The 24438-nt window shown below is 39.1% G+C and overlaps 1 protein-coding gene across 1 annotated transcript; it reads right to left on the bottom strand.

Annotated features, from left to right (window-relative positions):
* Window positions 1-11302: 11302 nt before the first annotated feature.
* LOC147486021 (uncharacterized) lies at window positions 11303-12076 on the bottom strand. The gene has a single exon (XM_086573632.1). It carries the CDS (start codon window positions 12074-12076, stop codon window positions 11303-11305), a length of 774 nt encoding a protein of 257 aa, XP_086429758.1.
* Window positions 12077-24438: the final 12362 nt, after the last annotated feature.

Genomic DNA, 24438 nt, shown 5'->3' with positions numbered 1-24438 from the left:
ACGTTAGGCGTTTCTCTTCGGCCTGACCTTAATCTCATGCAAGGCTAAGCCAATCTTAACGAAACACAACAACACTCCAAACAATCCTGATATGCTAGTATGAACCTCTAACAGGAGATGCGAGGTGTGGAAGAAAAGAGTACCTGAATGCCTCCTTGCTTCGCTTATAAATAACGTCTTGTTTACACGTGCTCAGTGTGTATAACAAGTTAAAACACTGAAAACTATGAAGAAATGGAAATTTGAAACAAACCTGTGGAAATCGAGCAATTTCAGCAGAGGGCGCAGGTCGCGCTCAGAATAGGCCTAAGTAGGGCGCAGGTAGCGCTCAAGTTCGAGCTGGAGTTCCAAGCGCTTGGCGCAGGGAGCGCTCCAATTAAGCCTTGGTAAGGCGCGGGTAGCGTTCAAGGAAAACCTCGAGAGGGGGGGGGGGCGCCCGTGTTTTGCCTTGGCAAGTCGCGGGTCGCGCTCAGCCAAAAAGTGGAGTTCCAGGCGCTTGGGTCGCGCTCCAATTTAGCCTACCCAGGGCGCGGGTCGCACTCCGTGTAATTCTTTGAGGAAAATTTTCAGTGCTGAAACGGATAACCACAGAAAGAATCAAACAAGGGTGGGTGGGTTATGGGACTTTGGAAAATTAACAATTCTAAAGAAAACAATGCTAAAGGCAACTAAGATGGCAGCGGCGCCATTTGATAATACGTAAAATTGAAAGTTTTAATAATGAATAAAGCGATGAAACACTAAAAGCAAGTAAAACTAAAACTAAACTATACTCGTAATTATCAAAGATTTCTACTCTCGATACTATTGAAGTAGAGTTGGAATAGAAGATTCATTCCACTCCTAGTTCTTTAGCATTCAAGTTTCCTACGACTATCAATCCTACCAAAGTCAATGAGAGTTTTACGAATTATACTACAAAATGTTACGGAATACTAAAGTTTGAATCTAGAATAAGAATTAGGGGAGAATTGAATCTACCTTGAATCCAACTTAAGAAACTAGCAAAGTCGGTAAAACCTTTGGGTGATGATACCAGAGGTCTGGGGTTCGAACCCCACCAGCATCAAAGAGTTACTGATCTCATTTAAAACAGGCTTGCCAATAAATAATAAAAAAAAAAACTTAAGAAACTAGCATAGATTGTTGTAATCCAATTCTTACGTTCTTACGGTAAGAATTGGTCGTTCTAATCCCTAATTATACATGACAACTCTACCAATTCATAACTAGCATGTGAGGACGTCCACCCATTCTCATGGCGAATCAACGACCTTCTAGAGTGGAATAGACTCTTACAATGAGTCTATACTACATAATCAAGTTTTCATCAAACCCCTCTAATAAAGGTTTAGCCTTGATTCATCAAACTATCATTTCCATATGAAATTGAATACGACATAATATAAAGATTCTACCTTTATTAAATTTAACTAAACAATAATTAAAATATAAATTAACAACTAAGAAATCAAACAATAACAAGACTCGAAATTAATCTAAACAATCATTAAATAAAAAAGATCGAATTTAACAAGAACTAACTATTTTATTTATCTAATGAATGATAAACAATGATTCAATATTGAAATTAAAATAAGAATAACAACTAATTAATTAATTGAAAAACTAGATCTATAACTAAGCTTTAATGGCTACTCTAATTGATACTTAAGAGCTAAGTTGTGTGTAGAAATGGAGGAGACCAGATCCACATTTTCGTGCATGGGCTAAGGGTCCATGTTTTGGGTCGGAAAAATCGAGCCCAAAGCCCAATTTCTTCAGTCCACAGGCCCCTTTTCAGCTGACTTTGACTTCAATAGGCTTTTTGTCCACTTTTGCTCCTCTTATTGGAACAAGGTTTGGACCATTGGAAAGCTCTTTCTGATCCGGTCGTTTTGACATAAGGTACGCCTAATTCCGAGGCCTGAGTCCAAAGATACGATCTTCAGAAGTTCTACTGACTTTTGTGTGTTGTTTCTACCCGCGTTGCCTCTGACTTTTTAGCTTCTGACCGGGCTTTACAAAGGCTTTTTCTCCTTGAATCTTGGCCTTAAATCACAGAACTTCTTAGCAGCCAACCCTTACTCCTTTATATCGCCAAAGTGGCACATTTCTACACATAATTAACTTCAATACCTGAAATACATAAAAGCACATAATTAGCATTAACTCTTATTTATTACTTGCATAATTGGTCTAAAAGTATTATTGTTAAGGGGTTAAAACTACAGTTTTGGGCTCTTATTAGGAGGTGAACCACGTTCTCCTGAGCTGTTGCTAACGTGAGCAGGTAAGCTAGGATAATGTGTGAATATTCCAGCAGCCAGGTCACATAAGAGATTTGAGGGAGATTTTCCATGCTAGCACGTTCCTTAATTAGATAACCTCAATCTTTCAAGTTTCTTAGACACTAATGGAATAGGAGGATGATTGATGATGATGAAATTTTATTTTTATGATTTTTTTTTAAAAGTTTACGTAATTAATGTATTATGGAGAAGTGGGGAAAAACACAGGTAATATATTCGATCAGCCATATATGTAGCCTAAACATGTGATTAGATTACGAAACATGCAAATAAAGACAAGAAATGCCGAAATAGATGACTAATCATACAATTAACACATGCTAGGTATACACAGAAAGGCTACACATGCAACTCTATATTACTCATATGTGAATAGAAACACGTCCTACGCATGCAATAATATATAGCTACGCATACATAAAATATAATCTACATGTGCAACTAAATGCGAGCTAGAGGAATATCGAGAACGAACTCATGCAAAGTAATGCCGCGTATGTGAATGGATGTTACATACACATACAAAAATAATCTAAGCATGCGGGTTGAAATCACACAGACATCTAAATATATTCGAATCATATTAACCATATTAACGTTAATATGTAATGACTAACCACACATACTCAGGAAAAATTCTATACATGCAAAGAGTTCTCATGCCAACATATAAATATGTGATGTAAAACAGGTTATAGCAATCAACCAAATAATTTCTTCGACAAAGTTTGAAGAGTGGAAGAATGTGAAACCGGGAGCTTCTCGCAACTCCACCTATTAGAATTAAGCGACTGAATTCACTATTGAAACAAGTTTAACTCGTGCACTTACTGGAAGTTAGATAAACAGGTCCAGAGAGTCCAAAATAACACTGAGAAGGGAAGTGACTTGGGCCTAAAAATTGGAGTATTGATACTCCAGGGCAATCTCGCTTGTAACTAGTCAAAGTCTCGTCCGAGATTATGAGATAAATGCAGCAGTTCAACTTCTTACATCGTTCTTAAAATGTTCTAAGGATGAGAATTCCGATTTGGTTCCCAGGTTCCTGTATGAAGAAAAATAAAAGTTGGTACGAGCAGTTAAGAGAAACGTTAGAATCGCAAAATAAATGAAAAATTGAAAAGAATAGGGGGTAGGAGAGGGGGGTTGTCTAGTGATGTATTCCAGTTGTTATGCTAAATGTTCGGAGTTCTTAGGCGTGCAACGGCTCCATTTGATAATCAGTGTTTTAGGGTTTATGTTCTTTTGAGTCCAAAGTCCATAAAACGTCCGATTAGTCGAGTTACCTTACTCACGTGGGTTAGTAGCATAGATCGAGTAAGGGATCGTCTAAACCTTAGGACTAGGCAAGATTCACAACTAGATTTATAGCTTCAAGGGAATTAGTAAGTAGGATTTACTTTGTTATTTCTTATGTTGCTCAATTAAAACTTGGAATGCAAGTTAACTTAGAATTACAAAGATTGATTACTTAATACACTAGATAGAGAGAGAGATACAGGAAGAAGGTTAATCATAAACATGCGAGGTCAATTACAAAAGTTTAGAGTACATTACCACTATAGCTCTAATCCGTCTTGAGTTCATAAACAAACCCGAAACGGCGTCGAATATCGATCTCTAGTAAGATGTACTCATCTCTGAGTTCATCTCACTAGCATGAGGAGATGAATTAACATTCCATCTCTGGAATATCTCTTCAACTCCTGGTTTAAGTATACACCAGTTAGAAAAACCAGAGGGCTAACGACCACCATAAGATCTTGCACAAGACTTGGCCTAGTGTTAACTTGGTCTCGCACGAGACTGTTCTGGAGTATCAGCACTCCAAACTTGGTCAGACTCAGTCATTTTGGGACTGGATGTATAATCTAACCCTATTCCCTAAGTAGTGATCCTGGACTACTAAATTGCAACCTGACCCTCACATGAGCATCATTAACCCTCCCCTTGGGAGGGTTTTAGCTCATGGTCCTTGGATGGATTGATTTCTTTGATGTATGAAAGGAAAAATTGAAAAAAAAGTAAAAGAAGGACTGGAAATTTAACTTGAAGAAATAGATTTTATTTGAAGTTCAAGACTTCATGTACCAACCTAGTACAAAAGCTTCAAAATGAGAAAAAAAAAAACTAAGCATGAAAATGAAAACCACAAAATGAAATGCAAGAAACTCCACCTCCTTTCTCCAACATCCAAAATATATATCCCATTCTCACGTGAAGCCTTTCCCCCATTTATTGTAAGTTTGTCTGTTCCTTTTTCAACACATCCAACCTTTTTTTCGCAGGTATATCTTTTTCTTTTAAAACATCCAAACTTTTTTTCACCCTTTTCTAATCAACAATCTAATCATGCATTTAATTTCTTGTCTTGTCTTTTCTTGTAAGGTGTCACAAAAGTGTCCATCACTTGCCACTTGTCTATGCATGATGACTTATCATATCTTGTGGGCCAGCACGTGTTGTGTCCAGTGGCGTCCCAAATTTTAGCATTTTTACAACTTTCTGTCTTTATGTAGAGCTCGTCTCCCTGGTCATTCTGGCAGTTCACTTGCTGAAATCAGCATCCAGGTTTGAAAGATGTGAGCTTTGGAAGTTTGCTGCTTCTTTACACATAGTCCCGTTCTGCACTGGTTTTGTCCCTTTGGAATCTTCGGCTCTAGTTAGGCTTTGTTCGGCTTCACTGGGGCTGAGTGGGAAGACTTCAAGTATGCACAGTATTCTTGTACTTTGATGTAGGTTTTATCATTCACTACACCATAACAGGCTATTTGCAACGGCAAAAAATCGTTGCTAATAATTTTTGCAACGCTTTTTAAGCGTTGCAAATATGGCGTAGGTAAAGTGTTGGAAAATTTTGCAACGGTTAATAAGCGTTGCAAACAGAAATTTCAACGCTTATTAACCGTTGCAAGAAAAACTTTCCAACAGTTTTTAAGCGTTGCAAATACTATTTTACAAAATTTTAGCAACGTTTTTAAATTTGTAACGGTTATGAACCGTTGCTGATGGGTTGCAAATAAAAAAAAAATCTCATATTTTGTAGCAACCAGCTAAACCTGCCCCATTTTATTAGGACACATTTAACCTGCAAAAATAACACTATTTGTTCTATATTGAAACAAACATCTCATTTCCATATTGAAACAAACATCTCAATTCTATGATAAAATCCCCATTGCCTTTTCATACAATTTGACAAGTAAATAATAGCAAACACAAGCAAAAGACTGAAAAAAATAGGATATTCGTTAAACCATGTATGCAACATAACTTCAAAATATTTTCTAAGAGTTACAAATTCATATATACAAATAAGGGTAACATATTTAATACGATTTTCCAAGCAATCTCGAATCATTGCAATACCAAGTATTGGTGATGGCTTCATTCACTATAAATCCTAGTACGGCTCCACAAAGTCCATCTAATTCCTAAAAATTCACAAAACAAATAATGAACTTAGAAATACAATAGTACTAATTAAACTCATGCAATTAATTAAATATTTGAAAATCCACCCAAAAGAAGTAAGAAGTTGAACAAATGAGAAAATAGAGGGTGGAATTTTAAACTTTTACCTTGACGAGGAGCTTGAGGTGAGCATGATCATTTGATTGGGGAACAATTATTTTGGTCTACTTCTTGCTTTTCCTTCTATCAAATTGATACCCTATATAACACATTGAACGACAACAAAATTATCTATCTAGCTATTCTAAAAGGTTTTGAAACACTTTCTATATAAACAAAAGCACCACTTCTATAAACCTAGGACTGTCCAAAAATATTGTCCTGCATCAACATGTACTAGCAAGCCATGGACCCAACATAACTCTAAAAATGAGGGGTTGGAACATAACAATGTATAGAGCAGGTCGGCCTACTTTGTACCAAGTGAAATTCAAATTTTCAAATAAACACTTGTGTTCAGTGATAATATATAGAGCAAATAATGTGGATTCTCTAACCATGAAACCCAACTAGAAGCATCTAGTCATCAGGACATTAGTTTCAAACACGGAGATAAATGGGGCAGAGAAATTGTAGATAAAAAAAAAATGTAAGAAAGAGTTGTACGAAAGATTTGTCTAACCTGTTTTATATTTCTTAAGCACAATGCAAACTCAGATACTGAGTAGTCCACCAATAGGGAAAACCAAACCTAAAAAGTCAACAAATAATGATAAATTGTGAAGACATTGACACGTGGTCGAGCCATGTGTCCTTGTAGAATAATTGAAGTCTAGTCTATCGTCTTCTTCGTCCACTTCACTGTCCCCCAAGTCTTCTTTGTACTGCTTAACATCACTCAATTCCCCTTCCCCTTAACTCATCCTCATTCCTTGACATTTCATATAATAATTCAAGAATCTTCCATCTACTGAGGGTGATGTTAGCATCCCACACCTACTGAACTCCACACATTATTGAGGGATTAGGATGCTAGCACTCCTTTTTAGGTGTTTGAGATCCTAAGCCACTAATCCGGAAAATTCTTGCTCGTAGTTCCTTAGCAGCATCAAAATGTAATGCACAGTAGGTTTTGAAGAGCATAATAGGGTATCAATCAAACTCATGGGCCCTATCACCTTTTAAAGTTCAAAGTATGTTGGGATTTCTTCCTTAATGAAAATGCTTCAAACTCTCCTACAAGTTATAAAAGTTTGAAACTCGAATCAAAAGGTTCATTGTAAAGGGCATCGAATTTAACAATGTGAAAAGTAATATCTGTGAGATCATACCAACTTGAAGATGTCTTTCATTTTTTTTTTACTTTATGAAAGAATATGTGCATCTAAAACCTTCCTTGAGCAATAGTACTGTTGATATACATGTCCAACTAACTTCTATCAAAATGTAACGATCTAAGTCTTTTTTTAACTCCTTGTTTTTACTTGTATCTGATAGATCATATATTACGGTTTATTCTCTCCCGTCTATGTTGGCAACCAATTTCTAAGTGTTTGCTGATTCTCACTTCATATTTTCCAAGTACCATCTTTGCTACACACCTTGAGTTCTTGTTAAACATGTTTGAGCACCCCAGCTTAGACCCCGTAGTAATGCTTCGTTGCATTCATTCCACCAAGTCCTAAGGAGAGACATACTAATTGCATCTTGGAAACACACAAGTGAAAATCGAAAAGGCTTAGGCTTTAGTTTATGATATCAATCTCATCAAGCATAGGACAAACTAGTGCATGAAGCATCTCAAATTTGCAGCAAACAAAATGAACATATGAAAAGGAAATAATAAATCTAATATACAATAATATAAGACAAAATACTATAGCTGCTATCTTTTATGTGTTATTAAAGCCAATACCATAAGTACCTAATAACAGAACTCTAGGTACTTAGATACACTCTTATCATCGATGCTCTAGACAATCATCTACAGTCTCCAAGTCTAATCAAATTGAAACGGCCTAACATGATAAAGTGGAATACTTGGGATCATGAAATAAGTACAAGTGTACAACATCACTTGGAATATGGTTCTTGCAGCAGAATATAGGATTAAATAAGGTCATAAAGAAAGGGAGGAAGTAAAAGCTCATGAATTGTAAAGAAACCCAACTACTTCTCCTTAACACAAAGATTCAAACATCAGAATATCATAAACAAAAGGCAGAAACATAATCGTCAGCAGTGGCGGATCTATGTGCAAGGCAGGTAAAAAGTAGGCAGGCTTTAATTATGACAATAAAAATTAGTAGTACTAACATAGCAACAACATGACCATTTCAACAATGCTGAATCATTAGTAACATGATCATAGTGCAAATTAAGAGAAAATGTTAACCAAATAATCTCTTAAAAAATTGCCAGGCCCAACTGTTTTGCACCAGGCCCCCCTTGGATCAAAGTCCCCTGGCTCTGCCACTAATCGTCAGTATTGTCAACTAGAAGTATTTCACACTGACACTACTTGAGACGGACAATTAACTCTTTTATCTTGTACATTTTTTTTAAGATGGCCACTATTGATCTCAAATTTGTCAAAAGTGTATATAAATCTGTGAGAGAGAGTACCTATCACCCATGGCTCCAAAGGCAATTGTTGAGTATGATGTTGTTGCTCCTGTGTGAGGATTAATATAGATTGGAAGCAAACCATCAGCAGGGTAGTTCTTCCGAATCTCTGTGATAACATTCTCCACTTTGAAATATCAAAGCATGCAAACCCATATATCATTGATAAAGATTTGTTCCATATCTCTAGGTTCAAGAGGATGAATTCAATCCTCCACTCGATAGGAGAACCTTAGAATCGAAATAAAATGATAGATGAACAATGGAGCTCAAAAACCCCAAAAGAGGACAAGTTTCGGTCACAAGTGGAGCATCATTTACAAAAGCCGATTATTTTAAAAAATACAGCGGAGGCCTTCCAACCAATCATAGGACCACATAGTTGCAAAGTAATTGAAAATCATCTAGCACGAGTAATGTTTCATTTGTTTTTTCCTAACTCGAAACATCTTTTAAAGTGGAGCCAACTGAGGCATCATTAGGAGAACACTATGATTATGAGGTTGTTCCATAAGATTTTGTTCCAGGACACATCAATTAGAGCATTTGCGATCGGGGATGTAAATCTACACCTCCAGATGGGAGCCACAAGGGTTTACACACCCCACCATAGACTACTATATGGTATATGTTTTTACACCCCATCTCAATTAAGTTACAAACTCGTAAAACAAAACACGGACATCACTGAGAACACCATCAGAAATTTCCTAATCGCAATAATTTTCAAGTAACTGGCATGTCACTCCTAATGGCGTGCAAGTTGCAGGACTTGGAAATCAAAATCTCCTAGTTGGGACTTGCACGTCATTCCAAATGCAGTGCGAGTTTTACTTACATCGCACACCAATCCAAACCTCATCCATATTTTTAATCCAGTCCATAAACTGCTCATCCTAGATTACAAACTGGTGTATGACACCCTCTAAGCCAAGTTTACAACACTAGTGTAAAATAGATACAATGGACACCTCAAACACTCAGTGGAAGAAGGTTCTTAAAATGGCGGTTGTAAACTTACAACGCATCCACTTTACACCACCCATTCGATGCCCTTAGAAAGCTAAGGAATAAAAGAGAGTTATAGGGCTTGATAATTGGTTCGGCATGAGTAGAGAAGGTAACGGTGTTGTCTAAATGAAGTAGCAAGAGTATTTAGAAATAAAATAGTGATAAAGAAATAAAAAGGCTAAAAACGGAAATTTGTTCCATTCCACATTCACTCCTGCTCTTCGTTCAATTTTTTTCCGGAAAAGGTACGTAATGAGGAAAAAGTTTGATCCCTTCTAAGGTGGCATGTTTTGTACGGTTGCTTCTTTAAGTAAAAAACCGCATGATAAATCAAACACCAAAACTGAGGCATTATTCAGTCACAAACATGGAGAAAATAGATGCAAATGTCTAGTACTACACTACATGTCTCATTCAGAAGTGATGCAAAATATTTTTAAATCCATTGCACTAAATGGTTTGTGCTTTCCCAACTAGAGCGAACTCCTAAAAATAAGATCTATGAAGCCTTTCATACAAAAATACTGGTTGGTGCCCATCCCTCCGACCCACAGCAGTAACAATCAAGCTCAAGTTACATGTTAATTATCAATATTGTTCAAAACAATCATTGCCTTATTGGTGACAACCCCACCCTACCCCCATCTTATGACATGGACAAAGAAATGGGGACCACAGCCCACTTTCTTCTATGTAATAAATGGATATGTAATTGCTATTTTGTGATACGCGGCAAGACAATCATATTTTTTCTTGCCTTTGTGTGAGCCAAAATATTAATTCAAGATTAAGTTGTGGCTGCCATCTTGATAAGAAGTTTCCATTTTATAAGAATTCGTAAACCATTATTTACCCGCAAAACACAAGTATAATTTGAGATTACCTTCTTCTGGTACTTCGGGACTCCAATCCTTTGAAATAAAGCAATAAATTCTAGCTGCTCTGTGCTGGAATCTGCCAGGATACTTTCACCCTTGAGCAAAATGAAGAAAAAAAAATGTTTTGTAAGACAGAAAGAAACATGCCATCGTTCTGGATGTAAACTATTGCGTGACAGAGAGAGGGATGAAATCAATCAAGGCCGTATTCTCTTTCCTCGCTTCTTCTCTATCCAACTACGTTTCTATTTCTCTCTCTACTGAATAATAAACATATCATATAAGTATATAACTACATCAATGCCTCCAAAACATGATAATAATTAACAGAAAGAAAGACCCATATATATATCGAGAAGAATTCCAGGTTATAACTCCAATCAAGAAGTCTTCTAGTCAACTATTTATTTACAATATGTTAATGGTAAGTATAGGTAATGTAAAGGTGTGATGTAGCTTTCCCTTACAAACAATCGATGGGGGACTCGAATATGTTTTTGGATGGACCGAATTCGTCTTGAGAGCGAATTGCCTACGTATCTTACTCTTGGTTTTTTGTGGGAGAGAGTAGAATCAGGTCTGGCGTAGTTCATAGAAGAGGTATTTATAGACCTTGAGAGTGTATCCTTGCCCACCACGTGTATCCTTGAGAGGTATTTATAGACCTTGAGAGCGTAGTTCATGAAGGGTGCCAACGCGCCTTCTCTTTTCTCTAGATGTAGAAACAGAATCATCCTGAAGTGTGATCATGTGAATGGTTCTGTCGTATTCCCGACCTGTTGACGGTTGGCGACGATCTTGATGAGAGCGGTCTCGGGGACGTCCTCTGCTGTGAGAGCGACCTTGGGACCTCTGATCGTTACGTCGAGGTGGGGATCTACTTCGTACTCTGCGGGCCATGAGCTTGTGGCGCAGGTCGCCGTCGGGTATGTTGGTGTATTGCTTGATGTGTCCGGCTTCTATGAGATCCTGCAAGTAATGCTTGAGCCCCCAGCATACATCGGTCTCATGGCACCTAGCTCGGTGGAAGGCGCAGTAGGGCTGGTCGGGGCGATCTGCCGGTTATCTGATCTCAGGTCGGTAGTAGGCAGCTCGTTTGATCTTCTCTAGTATGTAACTAGGAGATCTGGTGAGTACGGCGAATTCTCGGTCATTGCTCGCTTTGAGTTTGGAGGGCTGCCCTTGTTGTCGGGGTCGTTTTTTAGAGGATGATGATACCTCGTAAACTTCTCCTTCTTCTACTTCTTCTTCATCTTGGTTCTGATTTTTCAAACCTTCTTGTAACTTGATGTACCTGTCAACTCGAGCGTACAGCTCGGCCAACGTTTCGGGCTGTTCTTTCAGGAGCGATCTGGTGAGCGCCGTGTTGCGGGTGCGGCAGGCGTTTGTGAAAGCCACCGCGGCGAATGACTCTTTGAGGCCACTCTCCATGTCTAATAGTTCGGTTTTGAACCGACTTAAGAAGGAGCGGAAGGTTTCCTCCTTGCCGAGTGCAAGCTGAAAGAGTGAATTGAGATCGCCCTTCTTACGTCTGTTATGGACGTATTGGCTTGCGAACAGGTCGATGAGCTGCTCGAAGTTTTTTATCAAGTCGGCCTCGAGGGAGAAGAACCAGTCGAGTGGGCCATCTTTTAGACTAGCGAAAAATAGTTTGCAATGAAGGTGGTCGAACTCTGGTGCACTGTAGAGTGCTAGACTTTGAACATACCGAGCTATATGCTGGCCTGGGCATGTACGGCCATCGTACATTGGGAACCGTGGTTGGACGAAATCTGGAGGAGAAATCTTGCGGAGTAGCTCAGCAGCAAATGGAGATGCGCGGTAGGTTTTCAGCATCTTTTGCACTATCAGGGTGGAGTCTTTCTTTACCGCATTTTTGTCGAGCCTTTGGCTCAGCTCGTTGATCTGTTGGCTGACGTTGATGACGTCGTCCTCAGCGGTGGCACCTAGTGGGTTCTGTGTATCCACTTGTGCACGTAGTGTGTGACGTTTCCTGCCTGAGCTGAGCTATTTGCTCGTTTACCGTCCCTAGTTGTCCTGCTAACATGTGGAGTTGAGCTTCGAGGCTTGCCATGCTTCGTGGGCTTGAGAGTTTTGGTTACTGGTTTGTTTGGAAGTGGTTTGGTCTCTCAAGTAATCGAGACCACATACGGCGCCAATGTAAATGTGTGATGTAGCTTTCCCTTACAAACAGTCGATGGGGGACTGGAATAGGTTTTTGGATGGACCGAGTTCGTCTTGAGAGCGAACTGCCTACGTATCTTACTCTTAGTTTTTTGTGGGGGAGAGTAGAATCAGGTCTGGCGTAGTTCATAGGAGAGGTATTTATAGACCTTGAGAGTGTATCCTTGCCCACCACGTGTAAAGGGTGTCCCAAACGAGGGGTAGAGATCAGGATAGCATGTGAGAACTGTCCTCATAGGTCTGCTGTAATGATGTGGAGTGGCAGTCTGTACAAGTAGCTTGCGGCCGTGACCAGTAGCTGACGGTCAAGATATGTGCAAGTACACCTTTAGTCATGATTGCTTCTAGAAGTGGTATCAGAGTCACTTTCCTAGCGTAGTTCGCGTGATACTGCGACCTGTCTGTATCGTTCTATTAGCTCATGGATGCGACCTGGATCCATAGGTCGATGTGTCATTTCCACCATGTTATGCGTGTGTTGGATAGAGAATATCACTCCCCTACAGGTAATACTTTTTCTTTTCTTTTTTATCGGTAATACAATTCAAACCATCAGACACAATTATGCAAGCAAAGTCACCTTCACATATACAAAGCAGTTGAACAATCACATAAGTACACTCTTAATATTCTCATATGACCAAAAACACAAATCAAAAGAAGATTCCTTCAACTACTACAAAATATCAATAAATAAAAGGGATTCACATGCCAATTAAAAATTAATAATAATAATAGAGTTCACAAACAGTGTATTTGTTTCAATTTTGTGGTATAATGTTGTATGTGGGTCACGTAACTTGAATCTTTTGAAAATGTGAAACAGAATTAGATGACGATGATTACTGATTACTGATTACATTATGAGAAAATAGAATAAACAACCTACCCCAGTCCAACCGGGGTTATGTGCATTGTCTTGTTCCAAGTTGATAGTGTTATAGGGAATTCCTGAAGGTGTATCCCATGCAAGCAATAATCTGTCTGCTATGTCCATAGCCTTTTCAAGGAACAGTTTGTCCCCAGAGAAATCATATGTACTAAGAAGGCCACCTACAACCCTAAAATTTGATGAGCAACTTTCAGATACGTAAGCAAAATACATAGAGAAAGGCAAATGAAGATATCTATTCTCTCACTCAATCCGCAATCTGTCTCAGGGGTTCTCCATGATAGGAGAGAGTAGTAAAATAAAAATAAGATTAAACCTTATAATACAACCTTATGGTTGTCTCGAATATGCTAGCGTCATAATTTTTGTTGAAATCCAATGAGTTTGCTACCCACCTGCCAAACAGAAAATAAAGATAAACAAGATGAGATCATTCCCTTGCTAATTTTGAGCTCTAAAATAGAAATGTGGAACTCACTCTCTAGCCCCTTTGGAACTGCTCATCTAACCCCATAATGTATAGTGTATCAAGAGAGTCTATCAAAGTTGCTCCAAGGCCGCCAAAGCTATTAACACCATTCTTTGTCTGTGGCTGCAAACAAGAAGATTGAACGTGATGAAGAAGTAGTCTAAGTAACTGGAAATAAAGAAAAACAAACCTGAAGTTCATCTTGTCCCCAAGCATAGTTTTCATAACAAGTCCATGCATGAAGCATCACTTCTTTGACTTTCCCTCTCTGTTGAACGTCAATCGGATCATCCTTAAGAACATTCGTAATTATAGTTTCACCTAAAGCATATTTAAATTCTTGCAGCTGATTCTACAATCAAAGCAAAAGTCTTGAGATAATTTGGTCATCTCTGCCTGCCAATCAATAATCATGTTAATTAGTTAAAAATATAAGGGTTAGTTAGACTTACCCCATTTTTCAAAATATTAGTGATACCCCCAATTGCAAGATCCAACGGTTCTGAGAGATTTTTTTTAGGATGAAGAAATCGACCGTTGGATCACTCAAATGGGGGTATCACTAATATTTTGAAAACAAGGGGGGTAACACTAATTGCAACTAGTAATGGGGGGTAAGTCTAACTAACCCAAAATATAATAATAATAAGGAAGAAGAAGAATAAAGTATTACCTCGTGTTCTCTGATGAGAGATTGTTGATCCCAAACGAAGAAAGTGAGGAAAACGAATGATGAGGAAAAGATTGATGATTTTCTAGCCATTGATTGATTTATTATTATTAGCTTCGAGCTCTGTCAAGATTTATTTTTTTTTTTGTAAAGAAGACGGGATGGATTGGTTTCAACACAATCCATTTGTTGGGAATTAGAAAAGGAAGAAGAAGGTAGGAAGTGATTGTTCTGGGGAAGAGGAGGAGGGGTTGAAGGAGAGAAAGAGGAACAAGGGTCACCAGCAAAGATAAGAAAACCCTAACCTAGCGGCTGTGAGAGAGAAAGAGAGGTTTTCTATTTTTACATACCGAGCACGATTTCTTTTCAAAATTTCGATGTTATTTTGGTTTTTTGGATTTGTAACACTTCTCAAACGATTTTCAAGCTTTAGCAATTAATTCCAGAAATTCAACAAAATAAAGTAACGCTTTACAACATTACTAACGTTTATATAAACGTTATAAACGTTTATATCAATTGATTGCGATCGATTGCGAGTTTGAAAGCAATTGCTGTTGGATATCTTTTTGAAATTGAAAAGTGGTATGTGTTAACTAAGCAAGGGTTTCCTCTAAAGGTGAGGGTTTCGGTGGTTTGGGTGCATACTGTTGCACTGGGTTTGAGCTACCCATGGGACCTCCCTGATGTATACCCTTATACCAAGACAAATTGGGGTGGTTACACCACCCTGGGTTTTACGTGTTAGAAAAAGGATTATTGCCTGGCTTTTAGTATGAATTAAAAGCATTGACTTGTGAAGTTACGCCAGGGCAATTATCTATAACGTGATCAAGACTATCACACAAAAAACAACAAGGGGCCTCAACATTGTTAACTGGAGCTAGGGAGTTTGTCTCTTTTTCTAGCTCGAGAACTTCAACTCTTCTAATTAAAGCGGTCATCCTAGTGTTCGTGTCAAATTCCTTGTCAACGCGGAACAAACCATTTTATGAGAAAACTATGAAACTTGAATTAACTATGAATGGTGGAAACACTAAGGCGTTTGATTCCACCCTAGACCATTGTAGGTTCTCTTAATCTACTAATTTAAAGTTCTCTTTTATTGTACGAGTAGCATGAGGGAAAGGTAACCCTAGCTTGCTCGAAGATGTGATCGTGTATATCTCATAGCAATCTATGCATTAGGTTGCTTGAATTTTCAGCACATATGTATAAACTCCTAGCAAGAATTGTCTTCTTACAGCACAGCTCTTCACAAGTTTATATTAACAGTAAAAGCAATGCTTTGATGATAACAACACTTAATCTAACTATGGACTAGTCAATACGTGAAGACTATCAAGAGAGATATAATCCATGAAAGTAGTGCTACTATAAACAGTGAAATTAATCAAGCTAAACATTAAAAATCAAGTTGAGAACAGTAAATCGTAAACAAGAAAATCATACGCAAGTCTAGGGCTTCCTCTAAGCCCTAGCTTGTTATTTAGCTACTCTTAAACATGGTGATAGAAGCAAGATAGTAAAGAAAAGAATTCTGTAACAAAAGCCTCGTCCTGTATGGTGGTTTCTTCTCCAGTAGCGTCTTCTTCTTCTTCTCCAGTAGTTTTGTCTTGAGGTTTGCGATTTTGTGTGATGGGGGAGAGATAGAGAACTCTCTACTTCCTTTGTTTATATAGAGTTGGATTAGAGCGTACAAACCTTGGAACTGCTTTTGGGAACTTCCTTTCTGTGTACTTTTGGAACTATCCAAATCGAGTTCAAGCGATGGAGAGAAGCTACGAAGTGTTCTGTGAAAACACTGTAATTCTAACAAATTTTGAATTAGGCTTCTTGGAGCACGGGCACGCTCTGACTTTGACGTCTGACCTTGAAACTTTTAGGTTTTTTTCATCATGTCCTTAGCATATTATTTCCCAACTCGTATCGAGCATTCTTCTTGTGATTAACCCATGAGAATTTTACAATCCTTTTAAAACCTCAGGTCTCAGCCCTTTTCAATGCATTCACATTGATTCCAGTAAAACCAATGAAACAGGACTAATCAAATAAACTTACACTAATTAACTAGACAATATAATATAAATATGGGCATAAATGTGTAGCATTTATGTTCTTATCACTACCTTTCTTCCTTCAAACTCTCATTCATTCAAGTTCTAAACAATTTATGGTGAACCTCACTCAACACTTTAAACTCACTACTACAACTTAAACATGAAATGGTGCCGCCGTCATAGATTGAAGGAGCATGGATGATTGGTTGAGCATCTAAGGAGGAAGCATCACTCTCACCATTTCATTTCTTGTTTTTTTTTTGGTGATATTTTTTGTTATTTTTCAATATTGATCTATTTTATTTCAAATCCAGGTTCAAGATTCAACATTTGGAAAATTTGAAAGCCGCTGGCTTTGGAAAAACGAGACAAGTTGGCCAGAACCGATCGGGCAACCGCCTGCGTGTCTGCCCCACTGGTGGCGCTTGTCCGCCCAGCCACCTCAGCACAGTGGTGTCTAGTTTTTTCACAGTTCATTCAGTTTTGATTCGTGGTTGTAACTAAAAGCCCAGATTTTGTAATAGGGTAGTATAAATCAGTAGACTTTGTTGTAATAGATAGAAATAAAAAAAAAAAAGAGAAAAATGAAAAAAAAGAAAAAGAAAAAAATGAGTTTTTGATTGATTATGTGGATGAACATGAGTTAAACACTTGGTTGAAGTTGTGAAACTTACCAAGAGTTAGAGTTTTCATTGCCTTGGTAAGTTCAAGTGTGCGAGGCGAGTCGTGAGTCATATGCTCGCACACTTTGAATCAACTTGGTAATCAACACTCTAATTACGATTAACTCTAGTTAATCTGGATAATCTATCTAATCTAGTTAATCTACTAGTTTAGTATTAGTGTTAGTTTACTTTTATGTTTTGGCCCTTTGAAGGCAAAGTTGTTTAATTATTAAAAACTCGGATTTTGGGCTTTTTAAGTAGACCTTTTTTGTAACCTAAAATAGGGAACGCTCGAACGGTTGGGCCTGATTCTCATATCATGTGCCAACCAATGTTGCCTTCTCCTCAAGCAGCGTGTAAGCACAACTTGAGAGGTAAATTCTAAACCTCTTCAAAGCCCATGTAAGAGGATAGCTTGTGTGTTCAAGCATGCTTACGTGATTGTTTAAATTTTAATTATCGCACTACAATTTAAATTCACGCATAAGGCTAAACCCGAGCCACGTAACAAACATTAGGAAGTCATTCCCTAATGTAGATACATTGGACGTTGCTTGATTCTTGGAGCCCTAGACCAAACAAATAAATTAAAATCAATCAACTATAGCCTAAAGTAGTCATGCTCCTCCAAAAAAGGACAAAAATATAGCCACGAGGATTTAGAGTAATCAGTTACCAGATTCCGGTGGACCAACTACCTTCCTCACTCCCCTCCCCCCAGATTCATCGTGAATGAGATTCTTGGTAGCACACTACTCGGTGACGTGATTGCTTACTCTTCCGAGCTATGTAGTAGATTCATCCGAGTCTTGTGCCCAATTGTTCCCCTTGAACAGGGCATAGTAAATTATAGACCAGCAAAGATTTTGAAAACTCCAAACTTGCAAAAATGAATTTCGATTGTTTGAGCATACATTGCATCGTTTGTGCATGTTAGGATAGTTTTGCTGTCTTGCTAAAAGTGCATGATATTGCGTTCAAGCACTACACGTATTAGCAAGAATAAAACTTACTCACGTAGGAGAGCACGTCATCCTAGACAATCTCTAATTACTCGTCCTCCACTTTCTAATATAGCCAACGAAGTAGTGCAAGCTGAAGAGCCTCTCTCCAACTTCTACACACCGTTACAAGATGGACCTCCATCTTGTATACGACTCACACCGCTCATGAGCAATTTTTGCATTCCACCAAACCTGTTCAATCTTCTACCCATCTTCCACAGGTTTGAACACGAGTTACCGTATGAACATCTACACCGGATACATGAAGTATGCAATATTGTTCACCATCTGGGCATCACCAACGATCAAATGAACCTACTAGTGTTTCCTTGCACTCTAGTTGGTAAGAGTCATGCATAGCTTCTTTCTCAGAAGCCTGATTCCTTCGATACATGGGAAAAGGTTGTGTTCTCCTTCATGAAGAAGTACTTTCCACTAAAGAAGACAGAAGAGATAAGAAGTAAGATACAATTCTTCAAACAAAGTCCGAGTGAGACATTTTCCGAAGCATAGGATAGATTCTCTGACCTACTCCATTCATGTCCTCACCATAAACTATAAAAAGCCACTCTTGTCCAATGTTTCTTCAAAAAGCTTCTCCAAGAACACAAAGTAACCCTCGACATCATGAGTAATAGTAATTTTTTGGATAGAGGTGCAACCGAAGCTTTAACCTTTCTTGAAAACCAAGTTGAAAAGAGTACCCATTAGGGCGATATAAAAAATTCAAATACAGCCCAACCCAATACATCTAAGGCTACTGGTATTTTTGAGGTGAAATTCAATTCAGAAATCAAAACTTTAATCGAAACCCTCACAAAAAAGATAGATGCCATCACAACCAAACAAAAAGACCAAACTCCTTATCCTATCATGATCATAAATACCTCACCATGCAATTTCTGTTTAAGCTTAAATCATATAGATGATACTTGTCCCTTGATCACAAACATATCATCGCTTTAACCAGAAGAAGTATGTGCCATCAATGTACCAAATGCACTATGGAGATAACACCCAAACTTCGCATAGACTAATAATCCACAAACTCAACCATCTCCAGGTTTTAATAAACCAAATACATTCCGACAAGAACAAGGTACCTAAAACAATCAGAATAGAGCATTGGTTCCATCCCAGTTTAACCAGCACTGCCAAAACCCACCTATCAACAACCAAAGAGACCTAGTTCCAGTCACACAATCAACTAGTGTCCAAACAGATAAGCCCACCGAGATAATGTTATATGTCATGTAACAACAAACCAAAATCCTAGCCTCCATGCAACAATCTCTACACTTGTTAGCCCAAAACAAAACCCAGAAAGGTGTGTTCCCAGGATAAGCTATTCCAAACCCTAAACCAACAAACATATCCCTTTGAATCAACAAGTGACATGAACGAAGCTGGAGCGCTAAAAATTCTTTCATGATCATCCCATCTATGAGGATTAAATCATCTTTTCCATGATGTATTCCTTCCCCATTCCATTCCACCTTTTGCTTTAAAGGGAATACATCAATAAGGTAACCGGACCCTCCATTTGGAGTGTGTGGTTGTAAGTGTCGGAGCCTTAGTCCACACATATCTCGCATATTCTTTATAAAATACTTTTTACTCATCGTTTGAGTAAGTGTGAACCTGTGGAGCGAGTATACAATTTTTCTTTTCTTTATTTTACATTTCTTTTTCAAAATAGTTGTTTTTTCCGTTCTGTTAATGCTAGATTCTCGATACATCAATAGTTATGTGATTTTTCAAAAACAGAACGAGCAATAGATTTTACACAGACCAACCCCTAGAACAACGCAATCTAGGGGCAGTTTGAGATCAGTTTTGCTTACTAAGGGTCGCCTATATCACCGCGCTATTCGCACGGGTCAAGACATTTCATGTCTTGCACAATAAATCCCCCAACTTGCATAGTTGAAGCTATGTCTGTCTAGATTGAGTTTGCCCCAAAGCCGACATGAAAGTTGCCTGAGATTACCTGTTATGGTTTGTTTTCCAAAAAATAGCATTTAGAATCACAGCTACGAGTATCTTAAAACAGCTCTCAATAGTTTTCAAAACTAGAGGATATAAAAATAAAAATTATACGCCCCGGAGTAACCAAAATAATACCAGATTCACGTGTAATTTTATCTTATTGTCAAAACCTCTATATGGTTAGAGATATCTTTTGCTTGAGAAAACCAACTAAAAAAAAACCTTCTCTCTCCCTGAACTTTCTCCCTCCCTGAACTTTGCAACACCACTTGTGCTGCACCACCACCCACCGTCCACCACTCTCTCCCCGACCCTTGTAATACCTGCATCACCACCCATTGTCCACTACCGTTGGACCAGCACTGCCTCCACTCCCGTTGGACCATTGTTCAAATTAAAATATAGATATACAACAAACCCTTCTTCCCTAGCGTCCCACCACTCGTGCAGCAGCTCCCCCCACTCTCGCTCCCTTCCAACAATACTCACTGGTTACTGCCTTCGCCACCACCAATCCCTCATGATTAGCTCTGTCTGTCTACCACCATCTCCACCATTTCTCCACCAATCCCCACTGTTCTCAAATAAAACCACACCACACCTCCACTGTTTCTCAAACCACACCAATCCCTCACCATGTACCGCCTATGCTAAGCAGTTCCGACCACCTCACAATCCCACCCCTTCTATCACCATTTTCTCAAACACACTCACCACTATCGACATCATCATTCATTCACCCACTACCTATCCCAATTTTCACACTGCCAACACCACCACCCAATGACCCAACAAAACATTCCACGTAACCTTGTATAGATCCCTACCCGTGTCATTCTACCTTTAGCAACAGCAACAACCAGCACCGCAAGCCAAAAAGCTAAAAAAAAATGCCTCACAATCCCACCCCTTCCATCACCAATTGCTTTACAAACACCCACCCACCCACCTTCCCCATTTCCAAACATAAAGGAAAACTAGCCCCTTAATTAACTAGCAGCAAAAAAAAAAGGAAGGAAACAAGAAAAGTTGCTTGTTTAATTGATTAGCTAGGTATAGTTGTTTGTTGGTTTTGATGGAGTTAGGTTTGCTTCGATGCTTATTTTGTTGTTTGGGTTTGATTTATAGTAGTGCTCTTGTTTGTTGTGGTTTAGATTTGGTTTTGTTTGTTTTTGGATTTGTTAGAGCATAGGGTGTCATCATCATGCTCTCTCAGAATAAGCATGTGCATTGCCCCTTTTGTGAGTTTGACAAGTGCAAAGATAGGGCCAATGGTGGTGGTAGCTTTGCGGTTTTGTATATCGAAACTTACATTAAGAAGCAGCACTTGAGTAGCCAGGGAGATACAGATAGACTGCGGGATAAAATTAAGGAGGACATAAGTTTATATTTATCCTTTCTTAACTTTTTGAAAATGGTGAACAAATGGATATGTGGCCACTGTCTCAGCATGCATGCATTAACCATATCATGTCGTCATTCAGGAGGCATCACAAAACCACCGAAAATGATTGATGATAGGGAGTTGGGATGTCTTATTGTCGATATACCAGAACCACAGCCCATCCATATGACCATGCAACCTGCACTCTCATCACAAGGAGACGCTAGTGATATCCTGAGGCCTCTGAGTGTTGTTCCCTCTCTGGATGAGATGTTACTTGATAGGGCATTCCGTATACCTTTTTGCACTATGAAAAGTATACCACGTGCTTGTCGTTTAGCCTTTTATAGTGTATTAAAGTCTGCTCTTTGGGATATTACGACTGACCCTAGTTCAATTATGTCATGGGTTCGTCTTCTCCTTCTTCCATGTTGTACTTTATAGGTTTTTCAACCACAGAATCATCAGGAACGTCAGTCTGGTAATAGGAAAAACCTTCAACAGAAACAAATTCTCCATGTTTGACGACATGGAACAAGCCTAGTGGACTGTTTTGCCTCTTAGAGTCTGCAGTAGAGCCTCCCTCAATCCAGCCACCCTAGAGATCTGTTTCCACTCAGAATGTGCATCGATGCTTACAGAAAGTTGCTGATAGGCATTTTACTGTAGCGGTAAAAGTGTTGTCATCATCAAGGGTTGCCCCTACTCGGTGGAGACTATTCAATCATTAGAGGATAAGCACCCAATACAACAACCACCTGTGAGACCAAATGTTCCTTTTGTTGAGCCCCCTTTATTGGTAGAGAGAGACACCCTATTGTCATGCATTAGGTCATTTTCGAAAGGTACTTCTTGTGGTCGTGATGGTCTCCGAGCTCAACACTTGTTGGATGCCATGAGTGGTGTTGCAGTAGCTATATCGTCTAATTTGCTAGATGCATTGGGCCCTGTGGTGAATCTTTGGTTACAAGGACGATGTCCATACATAGCCGTTAGCGAAATTCATAGCGAATGCTCCGTTTACTTCACTTCTTAAGCGGGATAATAGTATTCATCCTATAGCTGTGGGCATGGTTCAGCATCGTCTAGTCTCCAAGATTGCAATGAAAGGAGTTTCCAGAGATGTGATTGGGTATTTATAGGATTTCCAGTATGGGGTGGGTGTTTCTGGTGGAGCAGAGGCAATTTTGCACGCTGTCATCCGTATGGTATATGCTAACGGTGACAATACCTCTTTTTCTATGCTACTGGTAAATTTTTAGAATACTTTTAACATGGTTGATTGGACCACCATGTTGAGAGAGGTTCGTATCCGATGCCCAGCTATTTCCCCTTAGGTTGAGTACTTGTATTGTCAACCTACGAGGCTATGCGTGAGGGATGGCTACATATGGTCTGCTACTGGGGTCCAGCAAGGCGACCCTTTGGGTCCCCTTTTATTTGCACTAGTGTTGCATCCTCTGATTCTATGAATCCAGTCTAGTTGCTAGTTATTGCTGCAAGCTTGGTACCTAGATGATGGGACTCTAATCAGGGATACAGAACAGGTGGCAACAACTTTGGGTATGATTCAGGAAGAAGGTCCTTCTTATGGGTTGGTTCTTAATGTGGCTAAAACTGAGATATTTTGGCCATCACCGGATCCACGTCGCATTACTCCTGGTCCCTTTCCTTTAGATTTGTCCCATCCTCAGCAGGGGGCCAGGTTGCTTGGAGGTGCAGTTAGCACTAATGCATCTTTTGTCATGGGCCTTGCTCTTAAGCATATTAACAAGGCTATGACTTTGATGGACCGTTTAGCTGTATTAGAATATCCATAATGTGAGTTAGCGCTCTTATGAGCTTGTGCTGGGCTCTCTAAGTTGGTTTTCACGATTCGTATTTGTCCACCATCCATTTTTAGAGAGGCAGCTTAGACTTTTGATTGGCATCTCTGTAGTGTTCTCCAGGGTAATGTGGTTTCTGATAATCCTAGCTTCGTTGATTTGCAGTGCCGTTTATCGATACTCCTATTATGTCTGGGTGGTTTAGGTATTTATTGTGCCATTAATGTCTCTACATTTGCTTTTGTGGCATCCCGTTTTCAGACTTCTGAGCTTCAGAACCACAATCTTAGGAGTTGTGGTCCAGTGCCTTTGGATGAGATTCTTGATGTTGCTAGCAGTGCATTGAGTCTATGCCTACCCGATTTTGACCTCAATTCTCTGGCTATGAATGCTACCGTCCCCTCAAAACCACAAAACATTTTGGCAGAAGCGTTATACGGTAGGATTGTTGCTGGTCTCGAGAGGGAGTTTGATTTATCTGCTCATCAAAAGGCAGCAATGGGATGCTTGCAGTCAGAACTCACAAAAGATTATCTACTTGCTATTCCGAAGGAAGGACTTGGACAGCATATGTCGCCGATGGAGTATCGTTATATTCTATGGTACCATCTCATGATTCTTTTGTACTCTGACGATGGTTTATGCCCTGTTTGCAAAAGAGTAGATTAGATGCTTTCGAGGACCATGCAACCTATTGTTGACATTTTCCAAGTTTCAAATACCAACATGATCATGTCAGAGACATTTTATGCGATGCATTTTGGAGGGCTGGAGTACAAATGAAGAAGGAGGCTCCTGTCAATTTTCTCACTGATACGAATAAGAGAAGATCAACGCTTCGGCCTGTGGATGTATTGATCTACAATTGGCCGGTCTGAAGGGAAGCATGCATGTGTTGATGTAACTGGAGCCTCTCCATTGGTTGGGCTTGGGAATGGAGTATTTGAAGTGGGGAGAAGCAACTAATAGAGCAGCGGCAGGGAAGATTGAGAAACACGAGGATGCTTATAAGGCTAACCAGCATTGTTTCATTCCGTTTAGTTTCGATACTTTTA

Source organism: Coptis chinensis, chromosome 7 (assembly GCF_015680905.1).
Source record: "Coptis chinensis isolate HL-2020 chromosome 7, ASM1568090v1, whole genome shotgun sequence".
Classification (NCBI taxonomy): domain Eukaryota; kingdom Viridiplantae; phylum Streptophyta; class Magnoliopsida; order Ranunculales; family Ranunculaceae; genus Coptis; species Coptis chinensis.
The sequence above is the reverse complement of the archived record's forward strand: the minus strand, read 5'-3'. Positions and strand labels throughout refer to the sequence as shown.